The 13,311-nt window shown below is 35.8% G+C and overlaps 1 protein-coding gene across 1 annotated transcript; it reads left to right on the top strand.

Moving 5' to 3' along the window:
- The first annotated feature begins 800 nt into the window (after positions 1–800).
- LOC139134683 (beta-1,3-glucan-binding protein-like) lies at positions 801–12,208 on the top strand. Its single transcript, XM_070701650.1, has 10 exons — positions 801–1,143; positions 3,496–3,590; positions 4,420–4,494; positions 4,817–4,883; positions 5,498–5,680; positions 6,473–6,550; positions 7,391–7,508; positions 8,194–8,265; positions 8,652–8,796; positions 11,507–12,208. Exons 1-10 carry the CDS (start codon positions 816–818, stop codon positions 11,555–11,557), a joined length of 1,212 nt encoding a protein of 403 aa, XP_070557751.1. The 5' UTR covers positions 801–815; the 3' UTR covers positions 11,558–12,208.
- The last annotated feature ends 1,103 nt before the right edge of the window (positions 12,209–13,311 follow it).

Here is a 13,311-nt window from a genome sequence, read left to right as displayed (position 1 = left end):
ATGAACAGCTAATTAATTACCCTCATGACTTAAAATTAGTCAGTTCACATTACTTGTCATGTACAATATTATACCTTATCATAGTAAGGACCCCTTTAAAAGTGCATTGTTCGTTGGCTGCACCTGATCGATGACTGGTACTAGCTCTATCCTTGACATTGGTCAAGCATTCTGTTAAACATTACCGTAGAATACTGTTTACTAATACAAGTGGGGTCACTGCTCCAATCGCGCGTGTCAGCTATAGCCTTAGATAGTCAACAAAGTTTATTTGTATATATATATATATATATATATATATATATATATATATATATATATATATATTATATATATATATTATATATATATATATATATATATATACACACGCACACACACACACACACACAATGTATACAATGTGCCTCCCGGTTATCACCATAATGCTTTATGGCAACCTCTGAACGAAGGCACTAGATAATCTATCTCTATTGTCGCTCAAAACTTCTACACAAGGGACTGAACTGCTGAAATTTCATAAATTGTAATGGATTAATCATAGGTATTCCAACTTATACGTTATTATATGTGTGTCAGACAGACAGACAGACAGAGTGACACGGACTTGCAGAAGATAGAGACTGGGAGGGAAAGAGGGGGAGAGTGGGAGAAGGGATACCGTACGATGTTCGACTGGCACAACACACTGAATATTCATCGACTATCCGGGAGAAAATGATAGATAAAAGGTCGTCTACTCGACGTACATGGCGACATGGGCGAGTACGCTGGTTGTAATGTACTGATGGCAATGGTCCAATGAGGCCCTATAAATGGTGAAATATGCAGATTTATCACTCGACACCAAGATAAGAAGTTTACTGTCGGCGTCTGGACGGTCAGACAAGAAGAGCCGAAGCGATGAGAGCGCAGTGACCACGATGGCAGAAAGCACTTACGACAACCCAACGTTCGTGAGCTCTGGCGCCGGGGCCAAGACGGGAAACAAGTATGTCATGAATGAAGACAAGTCTACAACTTCCAGCGGCTATTCGAAAACGGTCCTCATAATCTTAGTGATCGCGATCATCGCCGTCGCAGCCCTGGCGATCACAGGAATCGTTCTCTATTCAACAATAGACAGCAATGATACTGCCGAAGGTATGATTTTGCCCACTTCTGGTTTTTAAATATTGTTATGATTTACACATGTTTGCGACACTGTCAAATCACTTCGGGTAAACAAGGTTTGCTTTCAAGCTGATTTGACGATTTTAAAGTCACTCTTACTGCACGCACAGGTCGACCTTTCGATGGAATTTGCCAATGGTTCCGAAGAAGAACAAGGCATTCTCAAGTGCTAAGGTTCAACGGAGGACAACGTTAATGCTGTCATCCTGAAAAATCAGAAAAATCAGTTGTGTTCCCAAACTAATAAAATAATTAGAATACTGGGTTGTGCGCAGATTTTGCCGAACACAATATTTATTTCAGAACAAAGGGTATGTCGTAGAGAAATATACAAAAGCACCTCTGAGACAATGGACTGCATAAATATGGACGTTGATCAGGCAGGTAAAATTATCACTTTAAGATAAGAAACAATACGTAGAAAAACAGACATTTATCACCATGTTCTCTTTCTAGGGTCAGTTTTGTCGTAAATCAAACTGTCCATGTGTACAACAATGTTAGCAAAGAACTTAGAATTTGGTTGACGTGTTCTGCATAGTCAACTGTATTTGCATAATTAATGAATTATTCATTAGGCTGTATCTAAATAATTCCACAAAATTTGCAGGTACGCAGGTACTCAAACTGTGTATCTGTACAACAAGTTTGATGAGCGTGGCTTACAGATTTTAGGCTCATTTGCATATCTGATGAATTTCTGTAATTAGGCACTCTATCAATACTGAGTACAATAATGGACTACTGCTATATATTGATCTTACTTAGGTCTATTTATGTTGTAAATTTTATGAGCAGGATATTCTTTTTACTGGCTCATTTGCATATGTAATTTCTTTCTGTAATCAAGTTATATATCAAAATCACCCCATTGACTTTTTCACTGCACCTCTTCTATTGAATGATAATAAGTAGTGTTAGTTGTAGTCAAAAATTGATGAGTATGACATTCTAATTCGTACCTCATTGGCATATTTAATTAAATTCTGTTATAAGGCCATGTATCAAAACTAACTGTAATGCATTTCATTGAATTTCTTGGGTACACTGGTTATATTTGAAAAGTTTGGTGACCGTGAGGTACTGATTACCAGCTTACTTGCATACTTAATGAAATTCTGTAATCAGGCTATGAATCGTAAGTGAATTTACTGAATTTGATAGGACTTCTGAGCTACAACAGCTATATTTTCATATCATAATGAGCTTATTTACATATTCAATGGCTATCTATAATTAGGCCGAAATTGCATGGAGTAGACTTTATCAGACTTCCAGAATGCGTTTACATACTTTTGTTTGTACAGAGAGTTTAAATGCTCATGGCATGTTTATATCATATTTACATGTCGCTATGCCATTATTAGGTTATTAGGTCGTTGTTTTGTCATTATTCTGTTATTATAATATGCTGAGAGCATAGTATGTAGCAAGTTATATATTAGCTTTGAGTTTATCATAGCGGCAGTATTGCATTAACAGAAATTCATGTCATGTGACACCACAAATTTAAAAACCAATCCTGAAATGTTGACCAGCAGTTCCACGGAGGAAGTGCAAATTGACAGGCAATTAAAATATATGGTGAGCCCTGTGTCGCTTGTAGTGGAGTGGACAACATTTTTGTTGTGAGGAAATGAAATAGAAATGAACAGTCGTATCTCGAGGAAAAATAGACATATGACATTGTATAAATGGAAGGTTTTGTTGTCGTGATATGGGACGTTCTCTAGAAGCACATACATGCTTCAATAAAAGTATCGCGGCTTGAGATGATGGCACAGGCTATAGAATTACATGATAAATGGCCGCACGTGGAGGTGGCAAAAAATATTACGATATTTGTTGCATTTCGATTTTCTTGGGGGGGGGGGGCAAGCCGGTTGGTTGAGGACTGAAATATTTGCATAATGCAAGCACTAATGAAACTTTCACTGCAAATTCTGAGTATCAGGGCAGACAAATCTCTCGGCTGCACTTGACATGTCCTCAAACATGTCAACGGTAATAGCTTCTTTTCTTTAAACTAAATACTTTCAGTTGAACTGGAATTCTAGGACCACTGAAAGTAAATACAGTTGATTAACGACTTTGAGTTTGTTACATCTGTCACTAAACAGTTTTCATTTATTCCTAAACTGACATGTATTCATTCATATATTGCATTAGGTTCTTCTTTTCGATTAGGTTACACTCACGCATATGATATTACCTTAGGTTTTCAAATGAATATGCCTTCATTTGAAGCGGAGACGGTTGATCATATTAATGAGAAAATAGCTTTGAATTACGTGCCCTTTACTTCACTGTCTACCTATACAGATGATTGTACCAATGGTTGCTTGATATTTGAAGACACGTTCGATACCTTCCGCTTTGATGTCTGGCAACATGAAATCACTGCATGGGGAGGAGGCGTAAGTATTACATAATTGATACAGTTTGCCGTGATAAATTCAAGAACTAAACATTGCAAGTTTCTAATGCTATTGATTTACAAGAAACAATCACTACATTATGTGAATTCTGAACATGCATGTGAATGCTATAAGTGTACAAGCAGTTTTATATCCTGCCTTGGTTAATCTTAGAACAGCTGTTAATCTTAGCAGCTGTAATCGACGGATAAATGTAATGCTTTCAGAATCTCTGAGGCCACATATCCATTCACGTTTATTAAAATACGTGACACACAAAAAGGCACATATATAATCGCCTCTAGATACATACATAGATACATACATAGATACCTACATGTATACATAGATGCATACATACATACATACATACATACATACATACATACATACATACATACATACATACATACATACATAGATACATACATAGATACATACATACATACATAGATACATACATACATACATACATACATACATACATACATAGATACATACATACTAGATACATACATACATACATACATACATACATACATACATACATACATACATACATACATACATACATACATACATACATACATACATACATACATACATACATACATACATACATACATACATACATACATACATACATACATACATAGCGAAACAAATCAACACATTGAAGGGGCTATTATAAATCAGAGCACACGGTCGAGGAAAGCGTGAAAGTACGTCCTTTTGAGGTTCACTGAGAAATTACATGATAGTCACATAGTTCATAATCATAGTGATATCATTATAACTAAAGTACATATTTTGCTTGGTCTACTTGCAGAATGCAGAATTCCAGTATTACATTAACAATCGCTCAAATAGCTATGTACGGGACAATATATTGTACATTAAACCGGTAAGAAAGCTATAATGTGATTGTCGAGTTGATTCTAAAGCGCCGGGAATAGACAAGTTAGAATTGAATTTGAAATTGTAAAGCTGATTGTTTGGTTTTATTTAGGACATATTAAGTGGTTTTCTTTAGGTTGACAAGTTTGTTATCAACATTATGCATTTTAAGTTATCAACCATGTTCACAGGATGGTTATTAGTCTTGACAGTGCGCTTTAAATATTTTTTACATTTTTCGATCCGTTCGTTGGTTTACTTAATTATTATTATAGTTATATTTTGAATATTATTTTTCATTGTTTCATTGCTATGTGCTTTTCCTCCAGACTTTAACTTTGGATAAATTCTGGAATGTTGAAAGTGATCTTTACAATGGTACACTAGATCTGTGGGGTAAGTGCATTAAATGCAGTTAACTTCAACATGCCTAAAGTTGAAGCATCGGGTAGTAGTTTATCATGTTCAACTCAATGCCAAAGGATACCTTTAAATGTACCGCTGTCAGCACTGATAGTGTGTGTGGTTAGGAAATTCCTTGTGGTGTTCAATTTAAAACATGTAGGGATGTTCTTCACATTCTGTCACAGATCCTTTTAAACCACTATAGATGATTGTTTTGTTGCTATATCAGAAGATAGTATGCTATAATGTAGTCACCGATAACGTTTATATAAGTTTTGGATTGCATGTAAGTATAAATTATAATAAATTCTTAAGACTCTGAAAACTGAAGGAATAGCGCCAAACGTTAAACTTACTTGGAGAAACATGACCTGTATCAGCACAAATTCACTGAGGATAAAACTAACTCATTCGTACCATTCGAACAATCTTCCTTTCACCCTCGAAGAGAGGTGACTGTCACCATTTTAGGCGGGAAAATAATGTGACAGCACCATCTTGCATGTTGGGGAACCTAGGGATAGCTCGATAGGTATATTCGCATGAAGATATACAGTCCCCGTGAAAACATTCCATCATCACATTATTTCAATCTATTCACCCAGGTGCCTACCCGGCAAATCAGTGCACTGGAAATGCGTGGGGCGGCTGCTCTCGTTCGGGAGACGGCAACAATATTGTCAACCCTATTCAGTCAGCCAAATTGAGAATGGTCAATTCCTTGAGTTTCACCTATGGAAAAGTGGAAATCGAAGCCAAGATGCCCACTGGAGATTGGTTATGGCCTGGTATGGCGTTTCTACACTTTGGAATGATATGACAATAGAACACTTTACATTGAACTTCATAAACAATTTACTCTCGATAATCCTAAATATATCCCTGATTCATCACATTGCCAATTTCATTTGTCTAGATGATCGCTTTAAGACGATAAACATTTTTCAAATACGCATAACGATCTCACTGTAAACGACAAAAACATGTGCATAAGTTTATCATTTCATTGGATATCCCTAAATGCTTCAATATAAACATCAAATTAAAGTTACATCGTAACATACATATGTATATAGGCCAATGTACCATAGTATACTGATTCCCGCACTACAGTGCTCGACGCTAAAAGCACAGCGTTATAAATAACATAAATCACTTCAAGTACAAGATAACAATATATTACTTCGATTATATATTACGCAATATTCAGACTGATATACACATGTACATAGATACATAGATACATGCATACGTACGTAATACATACATACATACGTACATGCATACATAGATACATACATACATACATACATACAATACATACATACATACATACATACATACATAACATGTACGTATGTATGTATGTATGTATGTATGTATGTATGTATGTATGTATGTATGTAGGTAGGTAGGTAGGTATGTATGAAGGTACATACGTACATATATATATATATATATATATATATATATATATATATATATATATATATATATATATATATATATATATATATATAATGTCTTTGTGTGTTTTAATTTGTATTAATATACTGTCCCCATTTCTCAACTCCGTAAAGCTATTTGGATGATGCCAAAATACAACGAATATGGTGATTGGCCTGCTTCGGGTGAAATTGACATTGTCGAATGCAGAGGTGAGTTACTTGCGTACTCCTAATTGATATTTTCTTTGACGTTGACTACATTCAATGATCCTCAGCTGTCAACATTGTCTTTTAACTAAACACGCTTTTATGTGAAAGACAGTTGGAGATTTTAGGTGGTGTTGCACTTCATCAATGCAACGCACATATTTCTCATGAAAGATTACATGAAAACCGACTAAAACTACATATCTCCAAGAAGCAGAGAATCTAAAGTTAAATATGGGAGTAATGTTTTACTCGAAGGATGAAGGGGTCCATGTTTCGGGCCCTGGGGGACTTAAAGCTTGGTAATAATGATAAATTTTTATTTAAGGGAAAAACTTGATGCTGCTTTATCAGAGTATATGTAGAAAAAAACGACAGTTTTGTTTTGCATTGTCTCTTCTCATTCATAAATGGACGGGATTAAAAGAGGCACCCAACAGAATGATTATAATCATGATAAGCAAAATTGTAATGCCTCATATTTAAAATATAAGAATTTTATTGCCCAACAATCTTTGAATTTTGTTATTGAGCTCAGATTGAGAAAATTTCACAAAATTTGACCAACACAAAGTGGACTTAATTCTATTTGAAATGTTGAAAACAGGAGAAAACAGAAGCAAGGAAATTATGTGATTTGTATACATTTGCATAAGTTTACACTTCTTTCTTGCCCAACTTACGACTGCTTCATTTGCTAATAGGTGAACCTATCCAAAATTTTAATCTTTAGTTAACAAATAAATGAAAATTTAACGAATCTTAACAAAAAAGCGATTTGAGCAAAATACGCTATGTAATGTGCAGCGCCACCTTAAGGCTTATTCTTATATTTACGAACAGGAAACAGAAACCTAAGAGCGCCAGAGGGTCATTCCGTTGGTATCGATAACATGGGCGCCACCATGCACTGGGGACCTTATTATCCTTACAATGGATACGAGAAAACACATGGAGACAAGTAAGAAGTACTTTGGATGCTAAAACTTGGAATTGTAAAACCTTAGGTATCCGAAGATGATAGAAATATTCGAAATTCATAGTTGTTCTTCATCTGCAAAGCAAAGTAAAAATAAAACGTAAGAACAAAGATACACAAAAGAACCTGCTATTTCATCTTCCATTGTGGAATATCACATTTCATATCCATTTTTTCCCCAGAGGAACAGAATTTTTGCTTCCTCGGCTGATGTCATCTTAGAAATACTTCTTGAAAACATCGTTACCGATTCAAAACGAAATTACGAAAAGTAGATGAGATGTGTGTTTCGATCCTCCGGAATTGTACAACATTTCCTCCCTTTCTAATGGCAGAAATGATGACACCATGGCGTTGTACATCACGTTGAAGGGTATGGGGTTTGAAGGTTGAATTTGTTGCAAGATCTCACTGCTTTTGCCACCCTGAATTGCCACTGGATCTCTGTAAACTTTACTTCAGGTTTTCTGTAGTACCCTTTCAATGTCTTTTCTTGCGAAATCTTCGAATCCTCCCCTTAGAAAGTGTGATAGTCTAGTCGTTACTAACTGTGCAACACGAATCGCCAGATACCACATCCAAATTCCTTTGATGTATAATAAGTCATTTGATTCTAGTTGGAAGAATGAAAGTCGGAACCAAACTAGCATTTTGTTCACTTTCCCAGAACTTTGACAAGTGGTACCTTTGGATCCGATTTCCATAAATATGGTATAGAATGGACAGAAGATAACATTCAGTAAGTAAACAAACTGCCTTAAAATCTTCATCAAAGAGATGCAGCTGTCACAAAGGGTAAAACAAGTTTCAAAACTGAAGCATCTACAACACTGTGCAACATTTCATACAGTATAATGCCCGGTTTGAAGCCAATTATATGATTGCATGACACGTCTGTGACTGTAATGATCGAATGTCCAGTAATTTCTCGATCGGATTTGAACACACAGCGTACTGCATCTAGTCACCTAGTGATAATATTGCAGTCAAAATCTCAATCATTATAGAGGGTGCACCAAAGACCGAGCTGATTGTTACAATTTTTCTGATTGTGACCCCTCCACAAACTGTAGAGTTTTTAAAGCATTCTGACGCATTTACTTGCTTCTTGTTTTAATACCACAGATTTTTCGTCGACGATGAACTAGTTCTAGTTGCCGATCCGGGAGACGACGGTTTTTACAAATTTGGCGGTTGGCATGAATCTATTCCTGACTGTGATAATCCTTGGGTCAATAGTCCAAACAAAATGGCACCATTCGACAAAGAGGTAATTGTATAAGCAATGCAGTGATTCTACTGGTTTGGTTAAAGTTTAGAGCATTTGTCTTAAATACGGAGATGTTTTATGACGATCCCCTATTATATGCTAAACCAACGTATGCTTAACGGATGCATCTCAAAGTGATGGTAAAATGTCATAATCTTCAGTATCAATGGAAAAGCTGTATATACTGTTCTTTATTTAGATTAGTAAAAGGAAGATCTGTTATAAGTACTTCAAACTTACAGAACACGTTTGATTGGGATCACCCTGTCACAAATATGTATTTTGAATACTATGACTATTTTTTTCACTTTCCATAAAAGATACACAAAATTCCTCTATCCCCGAAGCCAACCTTCACAAAATACTCGTTTCATCATGTCTGCGATGGTCCCTGTTACGCAAACATTCTCAATGTCACATTCCCCTGATATCAAATGAGGTCAATAGACAATAATGATAGCATCGTTATGCAAACCATTCTGTACTTCAAACAATATCACGTTTTTGATCTGTTGTCGCATAATTTAGATATAAACAACTTTTGTACAAACATGTGAAAGAAATTAACTGAAACGGTGGCTGAGTCAAAAATGAAGAGCTGGACTGAATACTACAAGTAAACATTAGTCATTCAGCCACTGACTGTTTTAACAATGGGCGATGTTGCAAAGCAAACAGTAGGTAAAATTATACTGATGATAGTTTCAAAAATGGCAAGGGGGTGGTGAGGGGATTGGAAGGATTGGTTCCAAAGGGAAAGATAGGAAACTTTGCCAAAGTGAAAATTGTTACGGTTCAGTTGCCTCTCAATCATGTCTCGCTATGACCTGATGACTGCTGTACTAAGGTTTTACTTAGACTGCCCTTTTCTTTTACATGGGTACAAAGATGTGAAAAGTAGAGAGTTCTATGTACACTCAACTCAAATGGAGACGTTTACAGTCAGAGTGGAATACGAAGCCAAGATACTTATGTGAAAACTACATGCCCTTTTTGCGCGGTAAATGATGCCATTCATTTACTTGGGAAAATTTCAACTTTGCACCATTGTTATTTTCTGCAGTCTGGGTAACCGAAACTAGTGTTGAGATACTTCCATGTACATGAGCCATCGGGAGAGCTATCATCTGTAGACGTTAAAGAGTCGATGAAAGGTCGTTTCTAATCGGGCCCATGTAGACGTAAAATAGTCGATGAAAGGTCGTTGCTTATCGGCCCCATGTAGACGTAAAAGAGTCGATGAAAGGTCGTTGCTAATCGGCCGAAACGTTTACCAGGTCAAGCGTAATTATGACTATTGTGAATGGTTGTTTTGCCTAATTTAGATAGCCATCAGAGATAGTGAGGCAGATCATTGTACAATGTACTTCTGTCCACTCAGCTCCAGCGAAACTATAGAAGCTTCGTGAATTGGAAAAATAAATCGCGGGCCGATTGCCCATATAGGTTGGTTTTTGGTCATCAATTCGTTCAATGTTATGGGTCAATTTTCGGACAATCTGCCGATGATTGACGTCAATGTGAGTCACTGTGAGCCCTCTAAATCTCAGACCTTTATATTAGTTTGCCGGGACATGCTCCTGGAATAGGCAAAGTGTGTATAAAACGTAATTGCCATGCACTAAAATAGGGTGACATCTGTCGACGTGCTGTACACATGTGACTATGCTCGCAAACTATTTGGTTCATTTGATAGTCACTAAAAATCACTTTATCTATTTTTGTTAAAGTTAAGAGGAAAGGATATACGCATTTTAGATATTCTTATTGCTTGTAAACAGTGTTTCCTGAGGGTATTTCTTTGATTGCTCTAAAAACAAACAAGGGACTGAAAGAAGTCACGGGGGAGGTGTTTGAGGATAGGAAGCCATTTTTCGCGTAAGCACCCTTGAAATGTCACGAAATTTTGCTAATCCATTTTGAGAGGGTCGCCAGTTTTTCACAAGGATATACACATGAACTGTGGTTTTGGAATTCACCAAAAAATCACTATGCATTTTGGCAAACTATTAACATTTTTTCTTTTGAAAACTAACTTTATTAGTGGCTTGATATATTTTTTATAAAATTATTGATATAAACGTTCATGACTAGAATAGGATGGTTGAAAGTGCATACGTATACAGGAAATTTGATTTTAGAATTTCACCCCAAAATATGTTCTTGACAAACAGTCATAGTGCTCGTAACACAGCTATTATCCTTTGCACTCAAAATAGCAAATGGAATGATTTAAAACACGATCTTGTTTCATGGTATTAATCGAACCTTGCTTACAAGACGTAGTATGTAAAATTTCGAAATTAATATTCCAAAAAGGTCAAAGGACAAAAATACTATTAAAATATCATTTACATGGACTGTGACACGCGAGGGGCGGTCACTGTGTTTTAGGCGTAGAACTTGGAAGAATTACTATTTTTGAAGGTAAGTATTTTTTACAAGGTGTGGTTTTGAAAAAAAAAAGCGCCTTGTGTAATTTCTATCCATTCCACTAAATAACTTACTACTCTTCTTGTGACAGGATGTATTGTTTATAGTTTTGTTAACTTTGCCCCGATTTAAGGATAAATTTTTGTTTTCTGTAAATAATTCAATACGAAGACAAATTGATTTCAATCAGAATACGTTTTATTATTCGTCGGAGCAAATCACAGCGGACCTACGTCGCGCAACATGTCGCTTTCAACTCTTTTATTTTCGTACACAGTTCTACCTGATCTTCAACGTTGCTGTCGGCGGCACAAACGGTTACTTTTAGGATGGTTTCATCAACGAAGGTGCTCCAAAACCGTGGTCGAATGATTCACCGACAGCGCCCAAAGACTTCTGGGAAGACAAGGACAATTGGTACCCGACCTGGAACCCAGACACCAATAACGGAGAGGACGCCGCCATGCAAGTGAAGAGTGTCAGAGTTTGGCGGTTCACCTGATTTACTGCTATCATTATTCATATGATAAACTCTGCACAAACCATGGCTAATATCTTTCATACACAAATTTTAAGAACAATGAATGACTCGTGATTGATAACATAAAAGTAAAAATTCAATGGAAAATCGCTTTTATGCAGATGTGTAGTATAATTATAATGACTACCTACCTACCTAACTACCTACCTACCTACCTACCTACCTACCTATCCACCTACCTACCTACCTACCTACCTACCTACATATATACATACGTACATACATAAATACATACAAATGGCATTGACAAACACAAGGATTCATCATTTTTGCTCTGTTTATTAAGTGCAGTATTAGTCCCAAATCTTTCGAAATGCCTTGTGTTCAGCTTGTCAACGTAGCCTGCATGTCTCTTATGTCAAATGTTATTGTTCATAAGCTATGTTAGTCCATTGACAAACATTCGTTTGTCAACAATAAAAATTATATGTTACACAATGCGTTGTTTGGGTTTTGTATTTCTCAAATTCAGGGAGAAAAGGGAAATAATTTGTATATTGTTGAAGAAAAATAATGAAAGTTAAATGAAAAGTTACGATTTATGTCCCTTTCGTGAACAGCCTGCACCATGATTGACACCTGTTCAATCCTAGTCCAATTACTTCCAAATACTCGCTTCAGTTATTATGCATTACATTCACTGTTAAGTGTAACCTATTCAAGACAATGGCAAATACTTAACTTTCCAATATCTTTTAAAGACATTGTCATACACATACTCGCTGTCTATTTGCTCTGTGACTAACATACAAGCATCTGTGAAGATATGTAGTGCTAAAGCAAGTTTGAAAGCCATAAAGAAGAATTTAAAGAATATATACAACTTCTATTCACATTTGATGTGGAGCTCGGTCTGAGTGTCATGGTTTGTTGAATAGATGGATAGATTTTTAGCCGACATTTTACAATTCTGCAATACCATGGCACACTTAATGATACTCTACCTAAACCACCCCTCATTGCTGCAGTGTAATTGATGTGTTAGAATATTGGCTTTCAAGAGAAAACTTAACATATTATAATGAATATTTCTTCGTCTTTAGGAGGATGAAATTTCTCAGCTATTAAGAATTTGGAGAATTTAAACATAAAAAATATCCAAAGCAATTTTAACTGGAAGCGTACCAAATTTCAGTAAGCAGCTCTTCAAACTAAAAAGGGCTATATTTGCCCGTCCACTTAAACACTATGGGCATGAAACCATAGCCAAATCCAAAAGAAAAACACACCTTGATAACTTTGGAAATAATTTACCATTAAACGTTGCCCATAATAAATCAATTTCTCAAATCTTGTTAAATGACAACCTCTTCTAAATACAATTATTTTAGTATTCCAAATGTTTACATTAAAAAACATCCACTTACTACAATATTCATATTGTTGGTTTAACAAGCGTTGTAAACTAATTTTTGAGCTACAAATAAGGGTCAGGTCATCTACAAAAAGTCAATAAATAATAATTTTAAGAAGACCGATGTCAACACCAGTAAAATACTGATAAATAATAATATTAGGAAGACCGATGTCAACACCAGTAA

Source organism: Ptychodera flava, chromosome 6 (genome assembly GCF_041260155.1).
Source record: "Ptychodera flava strain L36383 chromosome 6, AS_Pfla_20210202, whole genome shotgun sequence".
Lineage (NCBI taxonomy): Eukaryota > Metazoa > Hemichordata > Enteropneusta > Ptychoderidae > Ptychodera > Ptychodera flava.
Note: the sequence above shows the minus strand (reverse complement) of the source record. Positions and strands in the feature narration are given on the sequence as shown.